General features: G+C 39.6%; 3 protein-coding genes across 4 annotated transcripts in view; 2 read left to right on the forward strand and 1 right to left on the reverse strand.

The window, feature by feature from the left end:
* Window positions 1–1,918, forward strand: part of RXFP1 (relaxin family peptide receptor 1) — a 46,276-nt gene extending 44,358 nt beyond the window's left edge. For both annotated transcript variants that reach the window (XM_056490292.1, XM_056490293.1), the window contains exon 18: window positions 12–1,918. In XM_056490292.1, the coding sequence (XP_056346267.1) occupies window positions 12–313 (302 nt within the window). In that variant the 3' untranslated portion in view covers window positions 314–1,918. The remainder of the gene's footprint in view (window positions 1–11) is intronic.
* Window positions 1,919–2,193: 275 nt separating this feature from the next.
* Window positions 2,194–3,758, reverse strand: C4H4orf46 (chromosome 4 C4orf46 homolog). Its single transcript, XM_056490296.1, has 2 exons — window positions 3,511–3,758; window positions 2,194–3,417 (listed from the first exon to the last, which is right to left on the reverse strand). Exons 1-2 carry the CDS (start codon window positions 3,658–3,660, stop codon window positions 3,262–3,264), a joined length of 306 nt encoding a protein of 101 aa, XP_056346271.1. The 5' UTR covers window positions 3,661–3,758; the 3' UTR covers window positions 2,194–3,261.
* Window positions 3,759–3,790: 32 nt separating this feature from the next.
* On the forward strand, window positions 3,791–23,646 carry ETFDH (electron transfer flavoprotein dehydrogenase). The gene is made up of 13 exons (XM_056490294.1): window positions 3,791–3,957; window positions 5,888–6,034; window positions 6,427–6,656; window positions 7,475–7,556; window positions 7,826–7,944; window positions 8,259–8,336; window positions 10,713–10,859; window positions 12,585–12,725; window positions 14,668–14,811; window positions 20,034–20,202; window positions 21,952–22,134; window positions 22,443–22,664; window positions 22,938–23,646. The coding sequence occupies exons 1-13, from the start codon at window positions 3,924–3,926 to the stop codon at window positions 23,099–23,101; spliced, it is 1,860 nt and encodes a 619-aa protein (XP_056346269.1). The 5' UTR covers window positions 3,791–3,923; the 3' UTR covers window positions 23,102–23,646.
* The last annotated feature ends 157 nt before the right edge of the window (window positions 23,647–23,803 follow it).

Here is a 23,803-nt window from a genome sequence, read left to right on the forward strand (position 1 = left end):
CCTTCCCTAAGGTACCATAACTTCTTGGGTGGTGATTTTCATACTGCCAATAAATAGTGCTTTAAATCCTCTTCTCTACACTTTGACTACACGACCTTTCAAAGAAATGATTCATCAGGTTTGGTACAACTACAGACAAAGAAGATCCAAAAGAGGTAAAGGCAGCCAGAAACCGTACGGTCCATCATTCATTTGGGTTGAGATGTGGCCAATGCATGAAATCACGCCAAAGGCTACGAAGCCTGTGCTGTGTACAGACTCTTCTGATGCTTCAGTGACTACACAGTCAACAAGACTAAATTCATACACGTAATTACATTCTGAATCCTCACGGTGACATCAGCACTGCTAGCTTCACATCCGTGGGCTTGCTGCTTTACAGCCATGAGGAACATGAGGGAGGTGTGACATCAGGGCTCATGTGAACCACTGCGGGAAGAAGAGGGAGCCATGTGTCTGCTTGCAGGTAGAACTGGCATTTTACCATCTCACAGCAGTACCTGACATCTTGACAGTTCATCCTAGATCAGAATGAGAAATCAGTTGTTTGGGGATTTTTTTCTTCCAGAAGCCAAGGGTGTGAGGAAAAAAATGAATTGTCATTTGAAACATCTCTCCCTGAAAGCAGATTGTTTCAAAATCATCTATTTATGGAGAAGTGTGTGTGTGTGTGTGTGTGTGTGTGTGTGTGCATGCATTTTCTTTTTTCTTTTTTTTAAGTTCACATTTCACCAGCTGATTTTTTAAGAGTTATTTGGTTTCTTCATTAAGAAATGTATTTTCTCCTCAAAGTTTCTCACTGGCTCTATTTAGGCTGCATCATCTCTCAAAAAGCTTTAAGGAGCAATAGCAGTAAGAAAAACATTTAAATTTCATAATTAGGTCAGTTAACTATATTTGTCAAAGGCAGACAAGTGAAAATTATATTCCTTTTACAAATGTACAGACTATTTCACTCATGTACAGGCAATAGTGAAATTGTAATGATAGTTCTAATAGAGTCGCCAGGTTGGACAAGGCCTTGATCAGTCTGGTCTACTGGGAGGTGTCCCTGCCCATGGAAGGGAGAGGCTGGGACTGGATGATCTTTAAGATTCTAATTCAGGCAGAACCAGAACTGTGGTGAAGAAAAAAAATAAAAAGGAGAGATTTGTTTTGTTTTTTGGTTTTATTTTTTCCCAAGTGAATCTCTCCCAGCTTTAACTGGTGGCAGTTTCCCCCTTCTTACACTGAAAAGACTGGACTGAGTATCCTAGCATTTTGCTGCTGCTCTTTTCCTCACTTTTCTTGACAGGCTACCAAAAGTAGCTCACCACAGTTTGCAGACTTCAACAAATTCCAGTCTTAAGGTGTGTCTCTATGTACAAGGGAGATGGTCAAATAGAAAATTATCAGTATTATAGGTGTCATGATATCTACATTTTAATCACTTTGTACATGACTGGATGCATTATAGTTAAAGTAATTTAAAGACCACAGCCATTCAGCACTTTTTGAAGCATTATTTTACTTCCCAGAATTACAAGAGCGAAATAAAAAATATCCCATCTGAAATAATCCCCTAGAGGCAGTTCCTTCACACATTCTTACTGAAGAGAATCTTTTCTATTATGAATTATTACAACTTCCCTTCTTCTTTCAGTACCGTATTCAGTCTGATGGCCTAGAAGCCCAAAAAGGTAAAAAAAAAAGCTTTTTTTTGCATTGATTTGAAACTATTTAAAATTAAATTAAAAGATACTTCCAATGTTTGCATTTAACTTCTTAACAGTATAAGAAGTAGAATTTTGAAAAAGTGTGACTCACACTTCAACTGTTTACAGAACTTTGGATTATCTTGAAACTGAAGATTGTTAAGCATCTTGTTTCCACCACTGTATGTTCTACTGAAATAAAATAATATCTGCTGAACAAAACTTTTTTTCTAAGCTGTTTTGCAACATTTCGGGTTGTGGGGGTTAAAAACACCTAAGCAAAATGCTGCCACGTGGACTGCCTTTAACTAGGACAATTAGACAGATTCAACAGAACTTCCTCACTCTGAGGGGCCAAGTCCTCTCAAGGACTGTAACTGCCTTTGGTGAGATATGCAAGGATCCCTGACCTTGCCATTACTTGTTTTTCACCACAGCTGATTATGTTTACATTCACTGTCACCTTTGTTTCTATCAGTAGCACAGTAATAGCCAATACTTCAGAATGTTTGCAACATCTTTATTGATTTGATAAGCAAACTACAGTGGGTCTTTCTCAAACTCCTGTAAGTAAAAATAAGGCCTGCTAAGAAGTCTTGGCAGAGTCATGGTCTCCAGCAGTCTGCCATTAAATCTCAGCATAACAGTGCCTGGTAAAGGTACAGGAGTGTCAGGACAGCTATTTACTGCAGACTAGCCATCTTTCAGACCAAAAGGTTCTATTAACTGTAAGCTCTAGACTATCAAACTAATCACTGCTTAAGGCAAAAATAAAAAATAGAAACAAATACTGAAAAAGCTCTGAAGTGCTTCCCCAGCCATGGGAGAATATGTCACAGATTCTTTCTAACTAATGGAAGCTTTTACTTACAATTGAAAATAATCCATCCTGTCAGTAAACAATGCTGGTAAACTTCTACCCTGCAGAAATATATGGTCCCTCATAAGGCACTTTATTACAACAAAAGGTAGGGTAAAATTGTTTGCAGCAATAAAACATCTTGCAAAAAATAATCTGCAGCTTTGCAGAAGACTAAAAATTGCTAAAAATAGTAAGGTTTGGGATATAGGATTTTTCTACAACTCATAAATAAGCCACAGCTTGCCACATTATCCCATACTCAACGTGAAGCAAAAGTGTACGTAACAAAAAACTGAAGTTATTTCAAGTTTCTCTGGTTTTGGCAGCGTTTCTGCTGTTGACAGCTCTTAAAAAGGAGGGCTGACAATTCCTCCTTGTAGGACACCACTTCCCTACCAGTAATGAGTTCTGAATGTAGCACACATACTAACTTTGAATATACCTCGTTAGCACGAAAGAGAGAAAACAAAAAAGAGAGTACTGAGATCGCTTGAGCGTCTACGAAGAACCTAAAAGTCAAAACTGATTCCCTAAACAAAGCTTTTCTGTTCGGCAGACTAACATAAAAATCCATATGAGAGCCCTCAAGTATTTGTGAAAGAGCTCTGTGGGAAAACAGAGCTCCACGTGAGCTCGGTGAAGGAGGCGGTGGAAGAGAGCCCCGCCGCAGCCCGGGCCGAGCGCGGCTCGGGGGCAGGGCCAGCGTCAGCCGCTGGGCTTCAGGGACTCGTAGCCCTCCCTCAGCAGGTCCCGCCACGTCCTGAGGAACCGCGCGTTCTCCGAGCACTTGGTGGCCAGCTCCTCCACCTGGGCCGACACGGCCGACGTCGCCTCCAGGATCTTCGCCAGGGAGAAGGCGGCCTGGAGGGACGGCAGAGAGGTTGGGGGTCGCCGGCGCCCGGCACCGTCCCCGAGGGGCCCCAGAGCCGCCCGAGGGCAGCGCGCCGCACTCACGTCGCCGATTTGCATCTCCACCTCCTGCAGCAGCTCCCGCCTGTCGCCGCCGGGCAGCTCCGGCGGCCCCGACCCGTCGCTCCCGCCGCAGACCCTGCGGGGCTGGAAGCCGGGTGGTCCCTCGGGCGGCAGCGGCTCCGCCTCGGCCATGTCCCGCTCGGCTCTCCCGCGCCGGGAGCGCCGCCCACAGCACGCCCAACCCCGCTCCCGCCGAGCGCCGCCCGGGCCGTGGATGGGTTGACGGCTGCCGCACCCACCGCCCCCAAGGGCATTCTGGGAGCTGTAGTCCTGCCGCCGGGACGGGACGAGGCGGGCCCGAGCGCGGCCGGGCGCGCAGGCGCGGCAAAGGCCGAGGCCGGCGGGGTGTGCGCAGGGCGATTGCGGGAAGCGGAGAGTGCCCGGGGGCTGCTGCGATGCTGCTCTACTGCTGCCCGTCCGCCGGCCGAGGTAAAGCGCCGGGCCCGCCTGGAGGGCCCGGGCCTGGGGCCGCGGAGCGGGCTGGGCTGGGCTGGCCCGCGCTGGGCTGGGGCGGCCACTCGGCGCGGCGTGTGGGTTCGGCGGCTGGCCCGGCGCCAAGGCGGAGCAAAGGTCGCGGCTGGGTCGTGCCGCTGTCCGGGCGGACGCGGGACCGGAACGGGGCCGGCGGGCAGACCCTGTGGGTGCCCCTGCCCGCTGCCGCTGTGCGCCCGAAGGCGGGAGAGCAGCGCTGTGCGGGAGCGCTGCCCGCGCCCCGGCTCTGTGGTACTGACAGGCTTGTCCACCTGCAGCGGGGTGCGCAGAAAGATGGGCGGGTGTTTTGGGCGACGCTGGGTGTCACCTGCTTTAAGGGGTGAAATAAAGCCGTGGAACGAGTGCCCTTACTTGGGAAGCAGTTGTGGGGACGGCATCCCGACAGCTGTTACTTAAGAGCTGCCGCAAAGTTTGTCCTTGGGGATTGCCTGGCTCGCGTAGGCATTTCCCATCGCTTTCCGAGTCCGTGAGCTCTCCACAGTGTCGTGGCCCAGGCACTGTGCGCTCGCTGGGGAAGAATCTGCCTGTCCAGCGCTTGCACCCACCTCTGTTATTATCAGACGTGTTCAAAGCAGAATTTCGCTTCTTTTGCATCTGGCAAAATAATTGATTTTTTTTTTTTTTTTTTTTAATATACTGTGTGAGTCTTAGTATCATCAGTTATGGCAAAATTTAAAAAAAAAAAATTCTGAAGGTTAAGTTAAAGTTTCATAATAGGTACGTATGGATGTAGTTGTTATCAACTTGTTCTCAGATCTTCTCTGGTTGCAGGCAAAGGATAACTAAGAATCATGAGATGGTATCATAATAGCTTTTATGTTATGTTAGTTAGGTATAGAATTCCTGTTAAGGAACCAATGTGGATAATACTTGTTACCTTGCATATAGACACCTCTATCCTAAGTGTCACCAGGCAAGGTTATGACACATGATGCTTGTGCTGGCCTTGGCAATTGCCATTCTCAACTAAACATTTCAGTCATAGCATGCTGGTTATTTATGTAGTTTTACAGAAATACTCCGCTTTAAATATGGTATTCTTCTTTTCATCCCTGAAGATAGAGAATTTTTTAATCAAGGAAAATTATTAGTCAAGGTACATTAATTCACAGACCTTTCAACTATGACTATTTTTCATACTAACCATACTAGGATTTTTTATTGTAAATCACACGCATTTATTATTTGTTTTTAAAAGAGGAAAATGATGACACGTAATAGCCCTCTGAAAAGAGTCCTAGTTTGATAATTTGAAACTTTATTTTTCATCCCTTTGCTTACAAAGAAATTCTGATGTGTTCTCGCAACAATTACTGTATCTGCAGCAAAGGTAAAGGTTATTTGTATCTACTGTTCTAGCTTTGGCTAAGCACACTTGGGTTCCAGTCTCTAGACCACACCATGTGCTTTAGACAAACTGTCTTGTATTAGTAGCCCAAGTTGTGTGTCTCAACATCTGTTGAGATGTCATAGCTCAGCTTGCATGTCCTGTTTCTACCATTGTTTCGTCACTTTTACTGTAGTCTGAAATAAACCTTTTGAAGTTGAAAATTAAATCAGACCTTAAAATGTGTTTCACCTGCATATATATGTATTATTCTATGTCAGCTGTGCATGGCTGGCCTGTGTACTGAGTAAAGAATGCTTAAAGGGGAAGCTTCTTTTTTTTTTTTTTCCTGATAAAAATTACACAGCATCCTCCTAACGTGAAAATTTAAAAATCTGTGGTTATTTTTCCTCATCTTCATATCACCTGGTAGACTTTGGGAGGGGGAAGCTGTCATATTTGTTGTATTACTTGAGTCTCTGAAATTTTGAAAAATTTGGAAAACTGCTGATTTGACAAAGTCATTTCTGTTTTTTGCAGCACGTCAGTGCTTTCATGCAATAAAGTTGATAAAGAAAGATTGCCTTCTATCACCGCGTGTCTCACGATGTGCCTCTACTGCCTCTGTGCCTCGCATAACTACACATTACACAATTCATCCTCGGGACAAAGACAAACGGTGGGAAGGTAAACACATTGCATTCTGTAAAAGCTGCTTTATCATTATTGTCATTGCTGAGTTTTAAAGACACTAAAATGTGTTGCTGTGTTTTTCTCTTTATGTGAATTCTCCATGCTTAAATACAGTACTAATATTTCAAATGGAATTTTTGCTTGCTATCTCACAATGAGTGTCTTTAGTGCTATAAAATAATATCAGAAGAAACTTTATGCTTGTTTTCATACAGAAAATATGCAAGCAGCTTTTGGTTTAGTGATTATCACAAGATTTAGTTCTGTTCAGTATGTAACTGCTTGGTTATTTCAGTTGCTCTTACCATGAGGGCTTAGGTTTAGTGAGAGTGAGGTTGAAAGAAATTGGAGATTGGCTTATGTTATTACCATTTTTTCTATTGAAGGGGTAAACATGGAAAGATTTGCAGAGGAAGCTGATGTTGTTATTGTTGGAGCAGGCCCTGCAGGCCTTTCTGCAGCTATTCGACTCAAGCAGTTGGCTGCTGAGCACAGCAAAGAAGTGCGTGTTTGCCTGGTGGAAAAGGCTTCTCAGATTGGTGCACATACATTGTCCGGTGCTTGTATCGAGCCAAGGTCCTTAGAAGAACTCTTTCCAGACTGGAAAGAGCGAGGGGTATGTATGAACATGTAAACACCAAAGTTTTACTAGACTGTCATGAACTTCTTACCTAACTCATTCTGGTATGAGTTAATACCTGAAACCGTTAGTAATTAGCACCATTTTAAAATATATCGATGGAACAAAACAAAAATGGGTACCTTCTTTTTAGTAATTTCCTGTAGTTCAACAAGTGTAAAAGTTTTCTGTCAACACAGATATGCTGTGGCCTTTGCTCCTATTTTGCTTCTGTGTCCTACTGCATATACTCAATATGTCTGGTGTGGCCTGGGATGCCCTGCAGTTGCTGCCTTTGTGCAAAATCCAGCTCCTGTATACCTGCAGGAAGATGTTAGGCATCTTACCAATGATGGATTTGCTGGATGTATACAATAGCTCTCCATGGAGTACACTGACTTCTGTGCAGACACTGTGGTGTAGCAAAGGCCTAAGATGATTTTAGGAAGGAGATCCCAGAACAGCCAGCTGCCTATCACCTGAGAGCTGCAAGAAGTCAGCCGTCAGCTCTGTCTTATGGTGATAAATCTGCTAGTTGAGCTGCCTTCTTTACAAAGGTCTAGAATATTGATGTGGTACGAGCCTGTGTACAATAGATGTTATTTGCAAAGCCATTTTTTTTAACCTCAGTAGTTGTGTTGATTCTTGCCTGATGGCTGCCTCATAAAGTACTTTATCTTCTCTCTTGTGATACCTTCTTACAGAAGTGCTATACTAAACCTGTACTTGCCAGTTTGATTGTTAAATTTTGTTGTTTCTGTTGCATTGGCTAATAAAATATAATTCTCTACTTCTTCATATTTTATTTTTTGTAGGCTCCACTTAATACTCCTGTAACTGAAGACAAGTTTGGAATTTTAACAGAGACATCTAGAATTCCAGTGCCAATTCTTCCAGGTAAAGTTTAGTGAGGGAGAAGAGAGTCAGCTTCCTCTATGTCTTTTTTAACTTCTCCATGAATCAAAACAAGTTTGATTTAGTGTAATGCAGCAAGTGTATGTAGAATATAATAGGTTACAGTGACACACACTGCATAGGTGATGGCTCTGATAACTCATGGGATTACCTTGAAGATCGTAGCTGTAAATGTGACATCTGCTGTATACAGCTTTGGTTATTTTGCTTAGTGTCTGATGTTTTATGTGTGTGTGTCTTTTTTTGCCTAGGACTTCCAATGGCTAATCATGGAAATTACATAGTACGTCTGGGCCACCTTGTGAGTTGGCTAGGTGAACAAGCAGAAGCTTTGGGTGTTGAGATATATCCAGGCTATGCAGCAGCTGAGGTACTAATGACATCTGTGTGTGTTTATGAAAAATGGCTTTGGAACCTCCTTCAGTGCAATCATGATGATTTGTACGTGTGCCACATTCCTTTTAACTGATATGTATTGTGAAAACTGTGTTTCTCTGTCTAAATTCCCCGGCTCAGATCCAGTAAAGTGCAAGTGTGTCATACAGTATGTGAATAAATACATAATCTTCATGTTTCACCATTAAAGTCATAGTGCATAGAAGTTCTGCTTTAGAACTTTTAATGAATAGATTCAAAGTACAGTTTCATTACAATGTTTTTGTTGGTTTGTTTAAATATTTCCAGGTACTTTTTCATGAAGATGGTAGCGTAAAAGGGATAGCTACTAATGATGTAGGCATTCAGAAGGATGGAGCACCTAAAGTAAGTATCTGTCTTCCCCATACCAAGGGGTCTAATTATGGAAAATGTGATACATGTGCTTCTATTGCCATCAGTAGTCTTGCTGCAGCATAAGAAAAGTTGTGAAATTCAGTACCTGTCCTTCATCTGCATTTAATTTGATGATTACCTGTGAAAGTTCTGGTCTCGGAACATTGTAAAATTTTTCTGAGATTAGTAGAAAAAGCCTTTCCAGAAAAGTTGTCATGAAGGAGATTATGTAAGGGTGTTTTGGCATATGTGAAATCTAGAAACAAGGGAAAGAACTCCAGGAACTCCTGGAAAAAAACATCCAATAATGAAATAGAAAGCTTTAGTCCATCTAGTAACAAGCAACATGTAAGAGAGTGTGCTTCTGGCTGGTTTGGTTTCCTTGATATATACAGCTGCAGCTGCACTTGCTGACAGTCTGTCTACCTAGTTGGGGCTGGTTGGACATGTGTCTGCATCCAGGAGGTGACTACGTGCCCTGAGTGTCAGATTTGGATTTTTTTTTTTTCAATGGAATCCAGAACCTGCCCTAAGTGTGCTGTTTCCCTGTATAATATGTATTTGACTACATCAATTAGAACCATGAGTTTTTTTCTTAACATTTACTTTCTTTTTTTTATAAAGTTTTGTTCTAGTTTCCTAGGGTTTCAAAGAAGTATTCACTTTCACATTAAGTGTGTGGGCTATTTTTCCCCATTTTAGGCAGGGAGTGAGAAGAAAAGACTCGTTCTTGTTTTGAGAGAATATAGCCAGTGGAGCAGTAATGTATTTTTTCCAGTGTAATACTGTGTATCTGCTGTAGGGGACAGACACGCTCTCGTTTTCCAGTGCAGGCTTTGTTCAGAAGGTGGCACAAGTAACGTGTACAGCTCCTGCTGTAATGAAGCTTCATTGAGAGTTTGGGTTTGTTTTAAGATGGGAAGGAACAATTTTAGGTTTGTTTCTTAACATTCTCAAAACATAGATTTCTTTTTTCCCCCCATTTGTTCTGGCAGAATGTGTCTCTCAACTTCTTTAATGTACATAATGAGTGTGCCTCTACTGCAGTTTTTTTAACTGCACTATCACTCAAGTTTTTTAGCTGTCAGTTATGTCAGCTGGTACTACCTCCAGTGCATAAAGGCTCAGGTAAATAGATGTAGTTTGTATAACCTTCACCTTGCCAGCACCAACCAAATAGAAATGGCAGTGGTAAAAATGCATTGCAGAAAGTTTCACATTGATTCTTGTGTGGATACTGGAGAAGGTTGTTCACTATGAAATACAACTCCGTTACATTACTGAAATGTTTGAAATTAATGAATTTCTAATATTTACAGTGTGGAGTTGTAGTTAATTTATTTTATATAAAGCCACTTCAAAGTGGACACAATATATTCAAGAGGTAACTCTTAGTATTTTGTAAAATTTATTCACGTTCACACTGACAATCAGTAATACAAAAACTTTCACAAAATCCTGTGACTCCTGTTTAAATGTAATTCTCAACTAGGGGAAACATTTTCATTTGTAAGTTACGAGCCGATTGCACCTGAGAGACAATTTAAAGTCAAAGCAATAAGCTTCTTCTGAACCTGTGCTGGCTTACTTTGAGATGGTTTAATAGGGTACTGCTGGAGAGCTTCATCCAAAACTGTTTTGTTTGTCTTTTTCAACATTCAACTTTCTGATTGAAATCAAGCTTTTTTTGTTCTAAAATATTTGTAAGCATAATCTGTAGTCTTGTCCAGAGTGCTGGTGATGTACTCATACAGCAGTATGCCAGTTCCCCTTACCTGGTGCTCAGTCTGATTGTTGGAATTTTTAATGACAATTTTTTTTATAGTTGTATTTTATTTAGTTTGATTTTATTGTATGTTTTAACATGCCAGATTGGAGTCATGTCATTATTCTGAAGTAGTGGGTCCTTTTGGGAGCAGAGGTGATTCAGGTTTTTTCAGACATGGTAGTTCTGTCTCATGTGTGTTGGGGCACACACACACACACATTTTATTGTAATGTGACTTCATGAGCAAAAATTAAAATGTGAGGTTACAGGTAAGGATTCTTTGTTTGTCAGAGTTCTTTTGCACCTTGTGAATGAGCAGATTTGATATGTGGCCTCTGCTCTGGAAAGATTCTCTTTTTCAGAGACAAATAGCGATTCACTGTGGGGCTGCTTTACTGGAATCCCCTTCCAAAACTTGCCAGGGGTACGTCATGGTTAGATGGAAAAGGCAGCTGAACTAGAACCATAATTTGCAATGGTTTGTGGATTCTGAGCTGTGTTACCAAGTGGTGTAAAATCACTTTATTACTCTCTAATTTTTTACTGTGGGTTTGGTGTTGCACAGACCTAACTGCTGATTAAATGCTGTACTTTTGCAGGCTACCTTTGAAAGAGGCTTGGAACTGCATGCTAAAGTCACAATCTTTGCTGAAGGTTGTCATGGGCATCTAGCAAAACAGCTGTACAAAAAATACAATCTAAGGGAGAATTGTCAACCCCAGAGCTATGGCATTGGATTGAAAGAGGTATCGCTTGCATAATTTTAACAATTAAAGGAAATACCATAAACTTTAAGGGAGATTCTATTTGCTTTCTAGCTAATTTGTGTAAGATATAAGAATTAAAGAATTTGAGTTACACTTTTAGGCTTCAGAATCTTTGCTGTTCTGAAGCTGATGCTCCCTGAATGTCATGACTGTTCATTTCAGCTGCTGCTTCTCTTGTATCTGTTACAACTAGAGGTACCTGTGAATCTTCTGTTAATATTTTCAAATTACAGTCATTAGTGAAATCTGTTTTCTGTACTTGTGCTAAATGAGAGAGGGATTTGTGCTGCCTAATTTTGAGGGGTTTAGCATATGAGAAGGGAAGAAAATACTTTCTATGGGCTTTCTGTATGTTAATGAAAGAGAGAGAAGAGAGCTGTTTCAGATGATAAGTCATGGTTTCTGAAGCACCTGGATGAGCCTTTACCTCCTTTCATTGGGCATATAAAATTGGGATAGGAATGAGGTTTCCTTTTTAAAATATTCTATATTCAGGAAATATCATTCATTAAAAAGCACTGTATTATTTTAGAATATGTTCAGAGTTTTGACTATAACATATTTATTACTTTAGTACATGATAAGCTTACAGCTACAAAATATTTGTTAAATGATTAGTTTACACTTCTGTAGAGAATAGCCACTCTGTAAATATGACATAATCTTAGTTACAGTGTCTAATACTGAAACTGTTTTCCTGTAGAGTTCCCTTGCTTTCAGATGAGACAGTGTCTGCTTTAGCAAATGGTGCAGTCCAGTAGGAGTGGATCTGAAGTAGTTGATGCTGATGAGCTGATATCTGTACTATGCACGCCTCAGGTTTATTTTTACTTTGGACTAGCTGTGATCTAGTCCCATAGACTGAGTGCCCTTTCATGACTGGAATGCTTTAGATGGACTTTTAGGACCCTGTCTTTTAGTTTACATTGAAGGAATCCAGTTTATGCCTTCCATGGCTGCTTTATGATGTGAGTCAAAGCACAGTAAGTGGGAGGAATCAGAAGTCCTGCTCAAAAAACGTGCTCTTTAATCTAAACGGGAACATTATTGTAGATGTGCCCTCCATGCTTGAGCTGGTCTTATGGTGCTCAACTGCCCTCCTGTCATTAGACTGTGCTTAGCACGTACCTCCATGGTGCAAAGATGTTTTGTGAAATGAGCAGAAAATGGACTCACTCCTGAAAACATGAAAATGCTTCTCTGAGTTCATCATGGATCAGTGGAGCACTGGAAATGTGTAGGAGACAGCAGAGATGAGACAATTTGCTTGACAGAAAATATTTAGATCAGCTCAGGCATATTGCTTTGTCCTGACCTTGAAAAACTCACAATTCATAGAATCATAAGAAAAAATACTTTAAAGAAAAAAAGCCAACATAAGCATTTCATTCTGTGGCAGAAGTATCTGTCAAAGTCACTAATATTAGGAATCTTGTGGTTGAATGAAAATTTTGAGTGTAGTAGTGGAGTCTCAGTCACATTTTCTGATACACAGCATTTAAAGAGGGAGGTATTAGGAAAATCTTAAATGGTAATGCAAAAAGCTATACTGAACAATTGGTATTTTGCTGTATGAATTATTGCATTGCTCATAGGAGTAAATTAAATTTCTCTTGTATGTTATTGTGTGTTTGTCTTTTCATATATTTTTGAAAGGCTATTACTTTGCAGTCTTAAGTAATTTTTTGATCATCTTCATTTCAGTTATGGACTATTGATGAAAAGAAATGGAAACCAGGAAGAGTGGAACATACTGTAGGTTGGCCTTTAGACAGACATACATATGGAGGATCCTTTCTTTATCACTTAAATGAGCGCGAGCCTTTAGTTGCTCTTGGATTTGTGGTAAGTGAAATTAGTTTTTTCATTCATGCTTGTTGTTTGGTCTTCGTTTTATGCAGTTTATTTTCTCTGTTTTACTGAGAAAATGTAAATACAAGAATGGGAACATACCAAGTTTAGTCCTTTCTCAATCTTAAGTGTGCTTATGCCCATACTAGGAAAGGCTAATTTGTCATATTAATATGTCATTAATCCAGTGTCTTTTATTGAGACCAATTAGAAAACTTATTAATAATTTCTTTGTAAACCAAACAAATTTTGGTAAGGGCAAAACCAAATGACTAATCAAAACTGTGCTTAAAAAATTCCTGTAAGTTATGAAATCTAAATCACATGTACTTCATGCAATTCCAATATTTCCTAATTCATGTGTCAACCTGTAACTCCACTTTTTGAGAGAAGCATATAAAGTGGAAGCACTGCAGTGCTACAAGCAATGTCCCTTTAATTTTGAGCTCTTCACTTTGTTTTTGGCATTCTCCATCCCTGTTGTCATTGCCCTCCTTAGCAACTGCCTTTCTGAATTGAGCAGGCAGCTTCTTCCTGCGTATTGCCACTTTATCAGAAGCAGTGAGATCACTAGACATAGTCTGGTGTCATTCTGGCAGCCAGGGGATGCAAGGAGCAAAGATTGGAAATATTTTTTAAAACCTACAGTTCAAAATGAAAAATTCACTATTTACCCTGTGCACATGCTTCAACACAGATGTTGTAAGAGTCAAGCATACAAATTGGACTTTCAGCAGCATGGGACTGAGCTGACACTGTCTTTTAGATTTCAAAAGGATTATAGAGTGTGTGGAAAAACACTATTTTTGTCTAACTGTTTTGTAAGAAGCATTGAAAAATAACTTGTTAGCTTTCTCAGACACACATACTTGTCCTGTACAAATTTCCAGTATTGGAATTAGTAAGTACATACAGTAGATACTCAGATTCTGATTGATTTTAGAAGGGCTGAGAGCTCTGATTCTCAGAGAGAATGGTAGGTAAACAGTAATGTTCATATTCTCTCCAGAGAGGAAAGAAAATCCGCTTCTGTGTGAACACACATCACTTTTTTTGTCTTTGAACTTTATACCTATTTCAGTCTGAGATTATTCCTGTAGTAGGGTTATTTTACCCTGATTTTGAAACTCGTTCATTAATTTTGTCTTGTCAGCAATGCAGATGCGAGCACTGCTCTAAAAGCAGTGAGCTGCCGCAGATACCAAAGTCTTGATTGCTGCTGACTCACGATGTATTTTGTTACTTATCTTCAATAAAGCTCACAGGAACCAGGAATAATCCCTTTCTCAAAAGAGAAAAATTTAGCAAGAGAATTCTTTTCAAGAGTATCTTAAAGATGGGAAATGCAGAGTATATATTTGGGGAAATTCTCAAATGCATAAGAATCCTGGACATCCAGCCCACTGGTAATCTTTTTTACCCCAAGTCATTTTCTGCTTTTGTTATTGCTCCCTTGTGCTTTGTTACAATGGCTCACCCAATTGGAAATTATAACTGACTACTAAACAATTTGAAGAACTGTTTAAAGTATGAGAGCACAAGGATATAATCAAAAAATAATTGTTTACCTCCTTTTTCAGCTTTTTTAGGGCAGAGGTATGAAATACAAATGTAAAACAAGTTTTTCTGCTTTTCCCACCCATTAAATCATGCTTCCTCCTTTTAATACCAAAGACAGCTGAAAGGAGGTTACAGTGTATTTCAGGTGGGGACAAGAGCAGACTTGTAGCAGCAAATTTTTGGATTTGCTTCTGCCGTACCATTTATAGAATGTATTTTTGGCAGTAGTTTAAGTAGAAAGATCCTGAGGTTGCTTTAGTATAAAATAGATTTAAAGACTTGATGTGGTAATATGCAATTGTTTTAATTTCAAATTTTTTGGTGAAATTTCTTACCTTATTTTTATTAATGTGCACTTTTTCTTTTTTTTTTTAAGGTGGGTTTAGATTATCAAAATCCCTATTTGAATCCATTTAGGGAATTTCAGAGGTGGAAGCACCATCCTAGTGTACAGCCTACTTTGGAGGGGGGAACAAGGATTGCCTATGGTGCCAGAGCGTTAAATGAAGGTGGTATCCAGGTAATTTTTTTCACAAAGCTTTTAGCTTTGAGTTCTCAATATCTATGTATTTAGTGCTATACATTGGGTTGCATGCTATACCAAATGTTTTGCTGGACAGAAAAGCCTTTATGTCTTGCTGGGTACTGGCAGGTGAGATTTGCTAGACTTAGGCTCTGTTGTACTGAAAATCTTCTGACAATTCACTTTACTTCTAAATGAAATGCAGAATCATAGAAACATTTCGATTAGAAAAGACCATTTACATCATTGAGTCCAATAACTAGTCCATCACTTTCAAGTCCACCATTAAACCATGTCCCTAAGTGCCACACTTCTATGTCTTATCCAGGGATGGCAACCAACCACTTCCCTGGGCAGCTTGTGCTTGACAACCCTTCCTGTGAAGATATTTTTCTTAATATCCAATCAAAACCTCCTCTGGCACAACTTGAACCCCTTTCCTCTCTTCCTGTCACTTGTTACTTAGGAGGAGACTGACCCTTACCTCAGTGCACTCTCCTTTCAGGTGGTTGTAGAGAGCAATAAGGTCACCCTGAGCCTCCTTTACTCCAGGCAGATCTCCAGGCTGAACACCCCCAACTCCCTCAGCTGTTCCTCATAAGACCTGAGCTCCAGGCCCTTCTTGAGCTCTGTTGCCCTTCCCTGGACACGCTCCAGCACTTCAGTGTCTCGTGAGGGGCCCAAAACTGGACAAAGAATTCAAGGCAGAGCTTCACCAGTGCTGAGTACAAGGGAATAATCACTGCCCTGGTCCTGCTGGCCACACTATTTGTGATCCAAGCTAGGATGCCATTGGCCTTCTTGGCCACCTGGCCACATTCTGGCTCGTGTTCAGCTGGCAGACCTCCCCATGTCCCTTTTGCTGGGCAGTTCTCCAGTTACTGCCCCAAGCCTAAGGCACTGCATGGGGCTGTTGCAACCCAAGGACAGGACACAGCGCTTGCCTTTCTGGATGTCAAAATAATTGGCCTTGGTCCATAGATCCATCCTGTCCAGGTCCCTCTGCAGCAGATCAGTATTCCCACCCAGCTTTGTGCTCCCTGCAAACTGACTGAGGGTGCACTCAGTCCCTTCGTTCAGGTTATTGATAAAGATATTAACTAGGTCTGGCCCCAGTACTGAGACCTGGGGGACCCCACTAGTGACTGGCTGCCAACTGGATGTAATTCCATTCACTAACATGCTCTGAGCCCAAACATCCAGGGAGTTTTTTTACCCAGCAGAGTGTTTGTCCAAGCTGTGAGCAGCCAGTGAAGTGGAATTTATATTGCAGTCAAGTCTGTTCAGCAGCAAAGATGACGCAGACAGTCTTTTGTTTTGCCTGGAATCTTTGGGAAGACAGGGTAGTACCACTGATCTGTTCCTGTGGGGTCTTCCAAATTACTTATATATTCCAGCAAAAGGAGCTCCTTTTCAGTGCTCGGGCCTTTAAGTCACTGGTAGTGCTGAAATTATAATGTAGTTTGGTAGATAAATCTTTGCTTCTTCAGGTACAAATACATTGAGTTTCTTTCATGCACAACTTTGAATTTCTGCTTTCTTAGGATGTGGAGTACTTTGATCATTTTGTTAAGCAGTGTAAGAGGTAAAATTTTGAATATATTCATCAAGATTTAAGGTCAGTTGAAAGGCCTGGAAAAACTTGCAAAAAATGGTCTGGACTTTATATTTAACAATTTTAAAGTACTTTCAGCCTGTTAGCTTCTCATCTTGAAACAGGGTATGGCAGTATATTCTGTACTCTCAGATCCATTTTCCAGATGCTCCTTTCAGTTTGGATCTTAAAACTAGCCTGAGTGCTCATGATCTGCAGCCTGTATGTGAGGCCATGCCACTCTGCCCTCTGACTACTTTGCCTTTCCTTTTTGAACCTCTTCTTAGTATAAATGTGGCTTCATGCAATTTTTGCAATACAAGGGAATTTCATCACAGCATCACTCATGTCAGTCATGTGGAGTTAGGCTTGACCATGGTGTGCATTCCTGGCAGTGAGTCATGTGGGTTCAGGATGCAACTTCTTGATTACACCCATGCTGAACTTTTAATCAATCTGAGTGTTGGTTTTGTCCATTCTGCAGTGGAAATATGTCATACACAGCTGTATTACTGGCTTATTTCAAAAACCATTGCTACTCCATTATTCACAGATACAGTGCAAAATACAAGGTGTTTTAATCTAGACTTTTATGCAAGAGGGGCTTCTTTTTCCACCCTGTGCACTGGTTTCTCCATCACACATAGTCATTGAATTTCTGGCCTTGGTAAACTAGACAGATTGTGCCTTTAGTTGCACCCTCCTTATACTCAAAATCTATAGCTGAAAGAACACAGTATTTTTTAAGTCACTTACAGGCATTGTGCTAAGTTACACAGTAGAGTTACAGATCTTGCACATCTCTGCCTCATCATTGGACATCTTTGCTGGATTTAAACCAATATGTCCTTACTTTGCATTGTTCCTATTATAAAAGCTATGTTTTGCTTTGTTGTTTTTTTTGGTGGTGTTTTTTTTTTTTTTTCCTGTAGATACATTTGTCTAGGTGATCATGAAGTCACTCTTTTAAAGGACTTTTTTTAATACATGGCTTAGTAAAAAAAAGCTTTATTGATGATTCACTTAGGAAGAGTTTTAATGTTAGCTCTTCTTTTGCATGTGTTGCTTTGATTAATAACTGTAGCAGTTTGAGTCATTTGTATCACTGTAGTCCAGGCATATTTTCTTATGTAAGCCATTCTGCAGCTCATTTTTTATTTTGGTAACAGAATTGCATCAAGTGGTGTATGCAGTTACCATCAACCTCAGCTTTTTTGTTGTAGATAACCTTGTGACCATGATTTTCAGTCTTTAGCACAGAGTGAAGTGGGGGAGAGAGTGCACGTGTCTTTTAACATATGTGGATTGAAGGACCAGAGTTTAGTAACTTAATCTCTGTAGCTACTATTTCATTTGTTTATCAAAATTGCAAAACAAAGGACTTAAATTCCCATGCATCCTCTGTTTTCTCTCTATTTTATCAAAAACTTTTAAAAGGGATAAGAGATAAAAAAAAAGATACTGCAGTTGTTAAGTAATGTATGCTATGAATATCAGGGGGAGAAACCTTTATACCAGTTCTGGGTTGCCAGAACTGATGGAAGGCTGGCCTGAAACAGAGACTAGACAGAGCAAAAGGAATAAAATAGGTATTTATTGAAAGGATGCACTTTGGGCAGTGCAAGAGCCCAGCCAGGGCTACACCCAAATCAAATCCAAGATGGATCCTGGTCATGAGTTTTCACACATTTATAAGTTTTGGTTCACCTACATACTCAGGTCAATTATCCAACCACAGCCCCAGACTGTGAAGTCTCAGCCCCCTGGCTTGCCCCCTTTCCCTCACTGTTGTTTTTGCTTTTTGGGTACTGGTTGCCCTTGATTCTCTAACTGGGAAGGGATTATTTTGTCTAGCTACCCGGTGAAGAGAACGTACTAACACCTAATATGAAGTTTCAGAGTTACACACTAAGCAGCAGAGAATTTGAAAAATATAAAAGCTAAAACCCAAGGCATCATTGACAACCCATTTAAGTTTAAGCCCTGATTTGAGCTAAAGGGAGGAAGAACATGAGGTTTCCTGTCTGCTGGCAGGAAAGACCCTGCAGGGAGTAGGTGTCTCCCCTGCCCTAAAGCTGTCTTGTTTTGTGTCTGCATCTTAGGGGCATGATGTGTTTCTTCCCACTGACTGTGAAAGCAAGCACGAAGTACTAATAGTACTAATAATTAGAATTACTACCAAAGCTGCAGTATGTGCTACCTTCTGTGTTACATGACTCATCTTTAATCTCATTTATTCTTTAGTAGTATGTTGGGTCACTATGTTCCTTTTACTTGAAACTGTGGTTGCAGAAGAAAAGCACTTGATCACCATCTTTCTATGCAATTCAGAGAGTCAGTCAAGAAGTCTTTCTATGCTTATGTCAGTCCTGCACCATTGAATCCTAATAGATAACATGGAATGGCTGTTTCCTGTGAAAAGAGAGAACATCCTACATACTTTATCCTTTTAAAAGTGTTATGTAGCCGAGCTTAAAACTTGTCCCAGAAAAGTAAATTGTAGTTGTGTTTTCAGCCTGAATTGCCTTTCCTGTGAACCTAATCACTACATGTACACAAATTGCACAAAACACAGAAGAAATGCTGTGTAATATAACTTATTTTAGTGATTGCTATATGACTATACAAAAGTAAGCAGTCCTAGGTGACTAGTAAAGACATAACAATTGAACAAGCAGAAGAAAAAAACTCTTGGTTTGAGTTATCTTAAAGTCCAAGGGATATACTTTTTGGACATTTTTCATTAAATTCAACTACTTGTTTAGTATTTAGGTTACTGCTTTCATATAAAAGCAGGATGCTAGATTAAGACATGCTGCTCAGTACTAAAGATTTTTAGAGAAAGGGTATGTTCAGAACTTACCTTCAGCAATTTGTGACTTAGACTTTGATCAGAGCTTTCTTCTTAAAGTTCTGCAGTCAGTCTGCATTTTGAAGCTATTCCCTGTCTAAAACCACCTTGGTAGTTGAGGTATTCCTTAGTTTATATAGGTGTATAACATAGTATATTAAAACTATTGACCTGATAATTTGCAAATCATCTTGGATGTCTTAGGTTTGTGAGTTGATCATAGTCTATGACATTATGCTTACAGAATGGGAGTAAGATGGTGATTTTGCACCAAAATACATACATTTGTTGCCTGTAAGCAACTTCTAAAATAAGGAGGAGGGTGACAGGCATGACAGCATTGTGCAGTTTTACAGAAAAAAAGATTTGTTGAAAAAAGCACTGTGAGATGAGATGAGTACAACTTACTGTGTGGAAATCAGGGAAACAAATGGGTTTTTTAATTTTAAAGAATTCACTTGAGGTTGAAGGAAGAAAACCATATCAGTGGGTGGCACCGCTGGAATTTTGCTGCAGATAAGGCAGCTGGAGAGAGGATATAAGGAAACACTTTGTCACTTTCATACTCATCACAAGTACTGTGTCTGTGTTCCTATATGCATACTATGCTCAAATTCCATAAGTGGAGTAACTGGTGTATGTTTAGAGAGTGCACATGACAAGTCTGAAAATGGAAAGACACTCAAACCTTATGCCAGTTTAATTTCCAGAATGTTATTTTCTTTTTCACAAACGAGAACAAAACAACTACCTTTCTTTCTATTTTCTCTTTAGTCAATACCCAAACTCACCTTCCCAGGTGGATTACTAATTGGTTGCAGTCCTGGACTCTTGAATGTTCCCAAGATCAAAGGAACACATACTGCAATGAAAAGTGGCATGTTGGCTTCAGAAGCCATTTTTAGTCAATTAATCAATGAAAATCTCCAATCAAAGACAATAGGTAAGATCACTGTACTTTGAGTTGTAATTTCCTTGTGTTCAATTAGAACCACCACCAACCAACAGCAGTAATTAAGGTGACTGAATGAATTAGTTGGAAATGTGAATAAATCATGAAATGAGTGTGTTTGAAGTACATTTTATGGTTTAGTTACTATTGATAATGTCAAATGATTTAAGGAAAAATTAATATTTGCTCATATAGTCATAAGTATTGATCCAACTGCTAGAAGCTCTAAAAAGTAAGCTTATGCTTCCTGTATAAGCAAACAAGAATGGTTTCCTTCCTACAAACACAATAAAATGTAGTACTTTATGATTCAGAAAGTATAACTGAAAGCCTGCCAAAACAGAAAAAAAAAAAAAAAAAAAAAAAAAAAAAGGAAGAGATTAAATGTAAGCAAAACAGCATGAGATTTTTCAAATTTGCTCTTACTGTTGTTAGGATGCTCTTTCTGTTCAGTCCTTTCTTCTGTCTTTTAATTTTTTAGTTGTCTCAGCTTGAGACTACGTGTATTTTATTTTATACATAATACAAGCACATTGTAGTAATTGCCTGGTCCTGACCACCTTGTAGTGATTTGTTTAAGCTTTAGTTATCCCCCTTAAATCTGTTAATAAAATCTGGAGAGAGAGGGAGAATTAGAATTTCAGTAACTCTGGAGATAAAACACTATACCCAGGTGCCACATTATGATTATTTTAGAAATCTCTGTACTGGTAGATTCAGGCCTAATGAGCTTTCATTCAGCTGAAATGCACCATACACAGAAGGTGTGCTGAACAATTAAAATTTCAACTAGAGATGCTAAAATGGTTACAATCCATCTGAAACTATAAACACTTTTGGTGAATAGTGTGTCACTCTAGTTTAATTATGGACGGGTTTTCTATGCTGTTTTCCAGTCTTGTCAACACTGGACTACTACAGCCCACTTTCTTATCTTTGCAGGAATAATGGGTTTATGGGAAATACTGACTGAAGCATGCTTCATATGTAGACAGGGCTTAAAACTGATTATTTAGAACATTTACTCCTATACAGCAGTAATGGAGAATAGTGATGGGAAAATAATTTTCATTTGAAGAAATATTATTTTTTAAGATAATTACTTGACTTTAACTACACTGTGGTAGATGTCTCAAGTGTGAAATGTTCTAGTATTTGTAAAGAATACAATCAAAGTGTTTCAATCAAAAGTTTGCAGTATATATATACATATGAGATATGTTGCCTATATCTCATGAATATGCTGATTACAAAGGAAGAAATTATCTAGCAGTGGCATTATCCATTGGGCCATAGCTGTAGTTACTGAATGGAACTTCGGTAGCAAAACTTCTTTGGAAAAAACTTTTGAACTTGACATTAGAATTGCAAACCTGGCTTTGGATCACAGGTAGACTGTCCTGGTCAGCGCTCAAATTCTATGAGTGAGTAGCTGCTTTCCCTCAGAGGTGCCAATGTAGCCACCTGTCTGATTATATTTTGCTGAGGTTAGAGGCAATTTAATGTTGCTTGTGGCTCATTTAATAGAGACCACAAAGGAGCAGTACATACCTGCCAACAAAACAGGTCTCTTGATTCAAGAGGCTGAAATGTTGTCTAGAATATTCCTAGCTTTCAGTTTTGAAATTTTCATTTTGCTTATTGCATTGTTAGCAGTTGCTTTTATTCAGCATTTATTTTTTTATTTCAAGGATAGTCTTGATGTACTGTAGGTACCTAACAAGTAATGTACTGCCTTAGGACTGGATGTGCAAGAATACGAAGAGAACCTGAAAAAGTCCTGGGTCTGGAAAGAGCTGTATGCGGTGAGAAACATCCGACCGTCCTGCCATAGCGTACTTGGTGTGTATGGAGGAATGATATATACAGGCATATTTTATTGGCTGCTGAGAGGAATGGAACCATGGACATTAAAACATCCAGGTAATTTCATTATCTCCTGAAGTAGATTCTAAATTTGTATATCAGTCTTTTCTGGTCTTAATTTCAACTAGTGCACATCTGGAGAAAAGAAATGGATGATAAAGCATTGCAGCAGACTGTCAGTTACCACACAATGTAAATTAAGACATTAAAACACTGCTTAGTATAACTTGGTATAGATTTTTTTCTCGTGAAAAAGGCTACCTTTCATGAAGTACTTAATTATGATGACAAGGGAAGTTAAATTGTTCTTGAGTAACTGCAAATTACAAAAATTCTATACTGAAATTTATTTAAAATATATTTAGGACCAGATTTTGCTCAGCTCAAGCCAGCCAAAGACTGCACTCCTATTGAATACCCAAAGCCTGATGGAAAAATCAGTTTTGATCTCCTGTCATCTGTGGCTTTAAGTGGTACAAACCATGAACATGACCAGCCTGCTCATTTAACTCTCAAAGATGACAGCGTCCCTGTGAACAGGAATCTGGCTGTATTCGATGGACCAGAGCAAAGATTTTGTCCAGCAGGTAGGTAACAAAAATGTGTGTTCTTCAGGAAGGGTCCACTGGCCTCTTACTTATTTCAAGCATTCTATCCCAATTTTCCACACAGAAGGGGGTTCAGTTGGTGGTCTTAAAATTGTCAGCAGTTCTTTTGTGATGAAATTACTGTTAAACATGTTAGAAGGGAATTAATTCACATTAGTAATATACTTCCCTCATTACACTTGCTGGTAACTACAGTATACATGCAGGGGGAAGCTGTTCAGCAAAGTAATAGCTCCCTTCTTGTCTTTGCAGGAGTCTATGAGTATGTTCCTCTGGAAACAGGAGAAGGATCAAGGCTGCAGATAAATGCTCAGAACTGTGTCCACTGCAAAACATGTGATATTAAAGACCCAAGTCAGAACATTAACTGGGTAGTACCTGAAGGTGGAGGAGGACCAGCCTATAATGGAATGTAAACAGAAGATCTATTCAGTGAACTCTGATCACCAACAAATATGTTGGAGTATTTTATGCTGCAGCATAATTAATGTACAGCACTGACATGAATGTTAAAAGAGTTTGAGACTAATGTGCCATTCTGAATTTTACATATGACTGTTGCATTAAATGGAAAGTTGGTGCCTTCTGGTTAATCCCTAGTCTTATTTAAATAGGACTTCTTTACAGGAACTGTATGGCAGGCAAAAGTTCTTACTGGGACTGACAAAGGAGCTTTGGATCTTGGATTTACTGCTGAAGTTTAGTGATACCAGGATATCCAGAATTGTGGGTATGGTGGAATAATACCTTTAAAAAAGTATTTTGTCTCTCTAGGTGGAATGATTTACATATAATCATACCTGGCAGTCAGGGAAATAAATCAGTTTAGAAAATTGTCACTGCTTGAAAGTGTTACATTTTACATCAAATTTACAGTTTTGGTTGTCTTTTTTTCCTGATGATGATAATAGGTAATATCTATTGTAAAGTGGTTCTAAAAAAATTGATACTTGCATCTTCATTCTATGTCTACCAGCACTTTTATTCCTTACAAAAAATCAGACCTGCTCTAATAGGAAGTATGAGAATGCCTACATTCTCTTCGTGTGAAAACAAGCTGCTTAGGGAGCACTATTAAGCTGTGAAAACAACCACCTTGCTTTACACATCAGAAAAAT

Source organism: Oenanthe melanoleuca, chromosome 4, assembly GCF_029582105.1.
Source record: "Oenanthe melanoleuca isolate GR-GAL-2019-014 chromosome 4, OMel1.0, whole genome shotgun sequence".
Lineage (NCBI taxonomy): Eukaryota > Metazoa > Chordata > Aves > Passeriformes > Muscicapidae > Oenanthe > Oenanthe melanoleuca.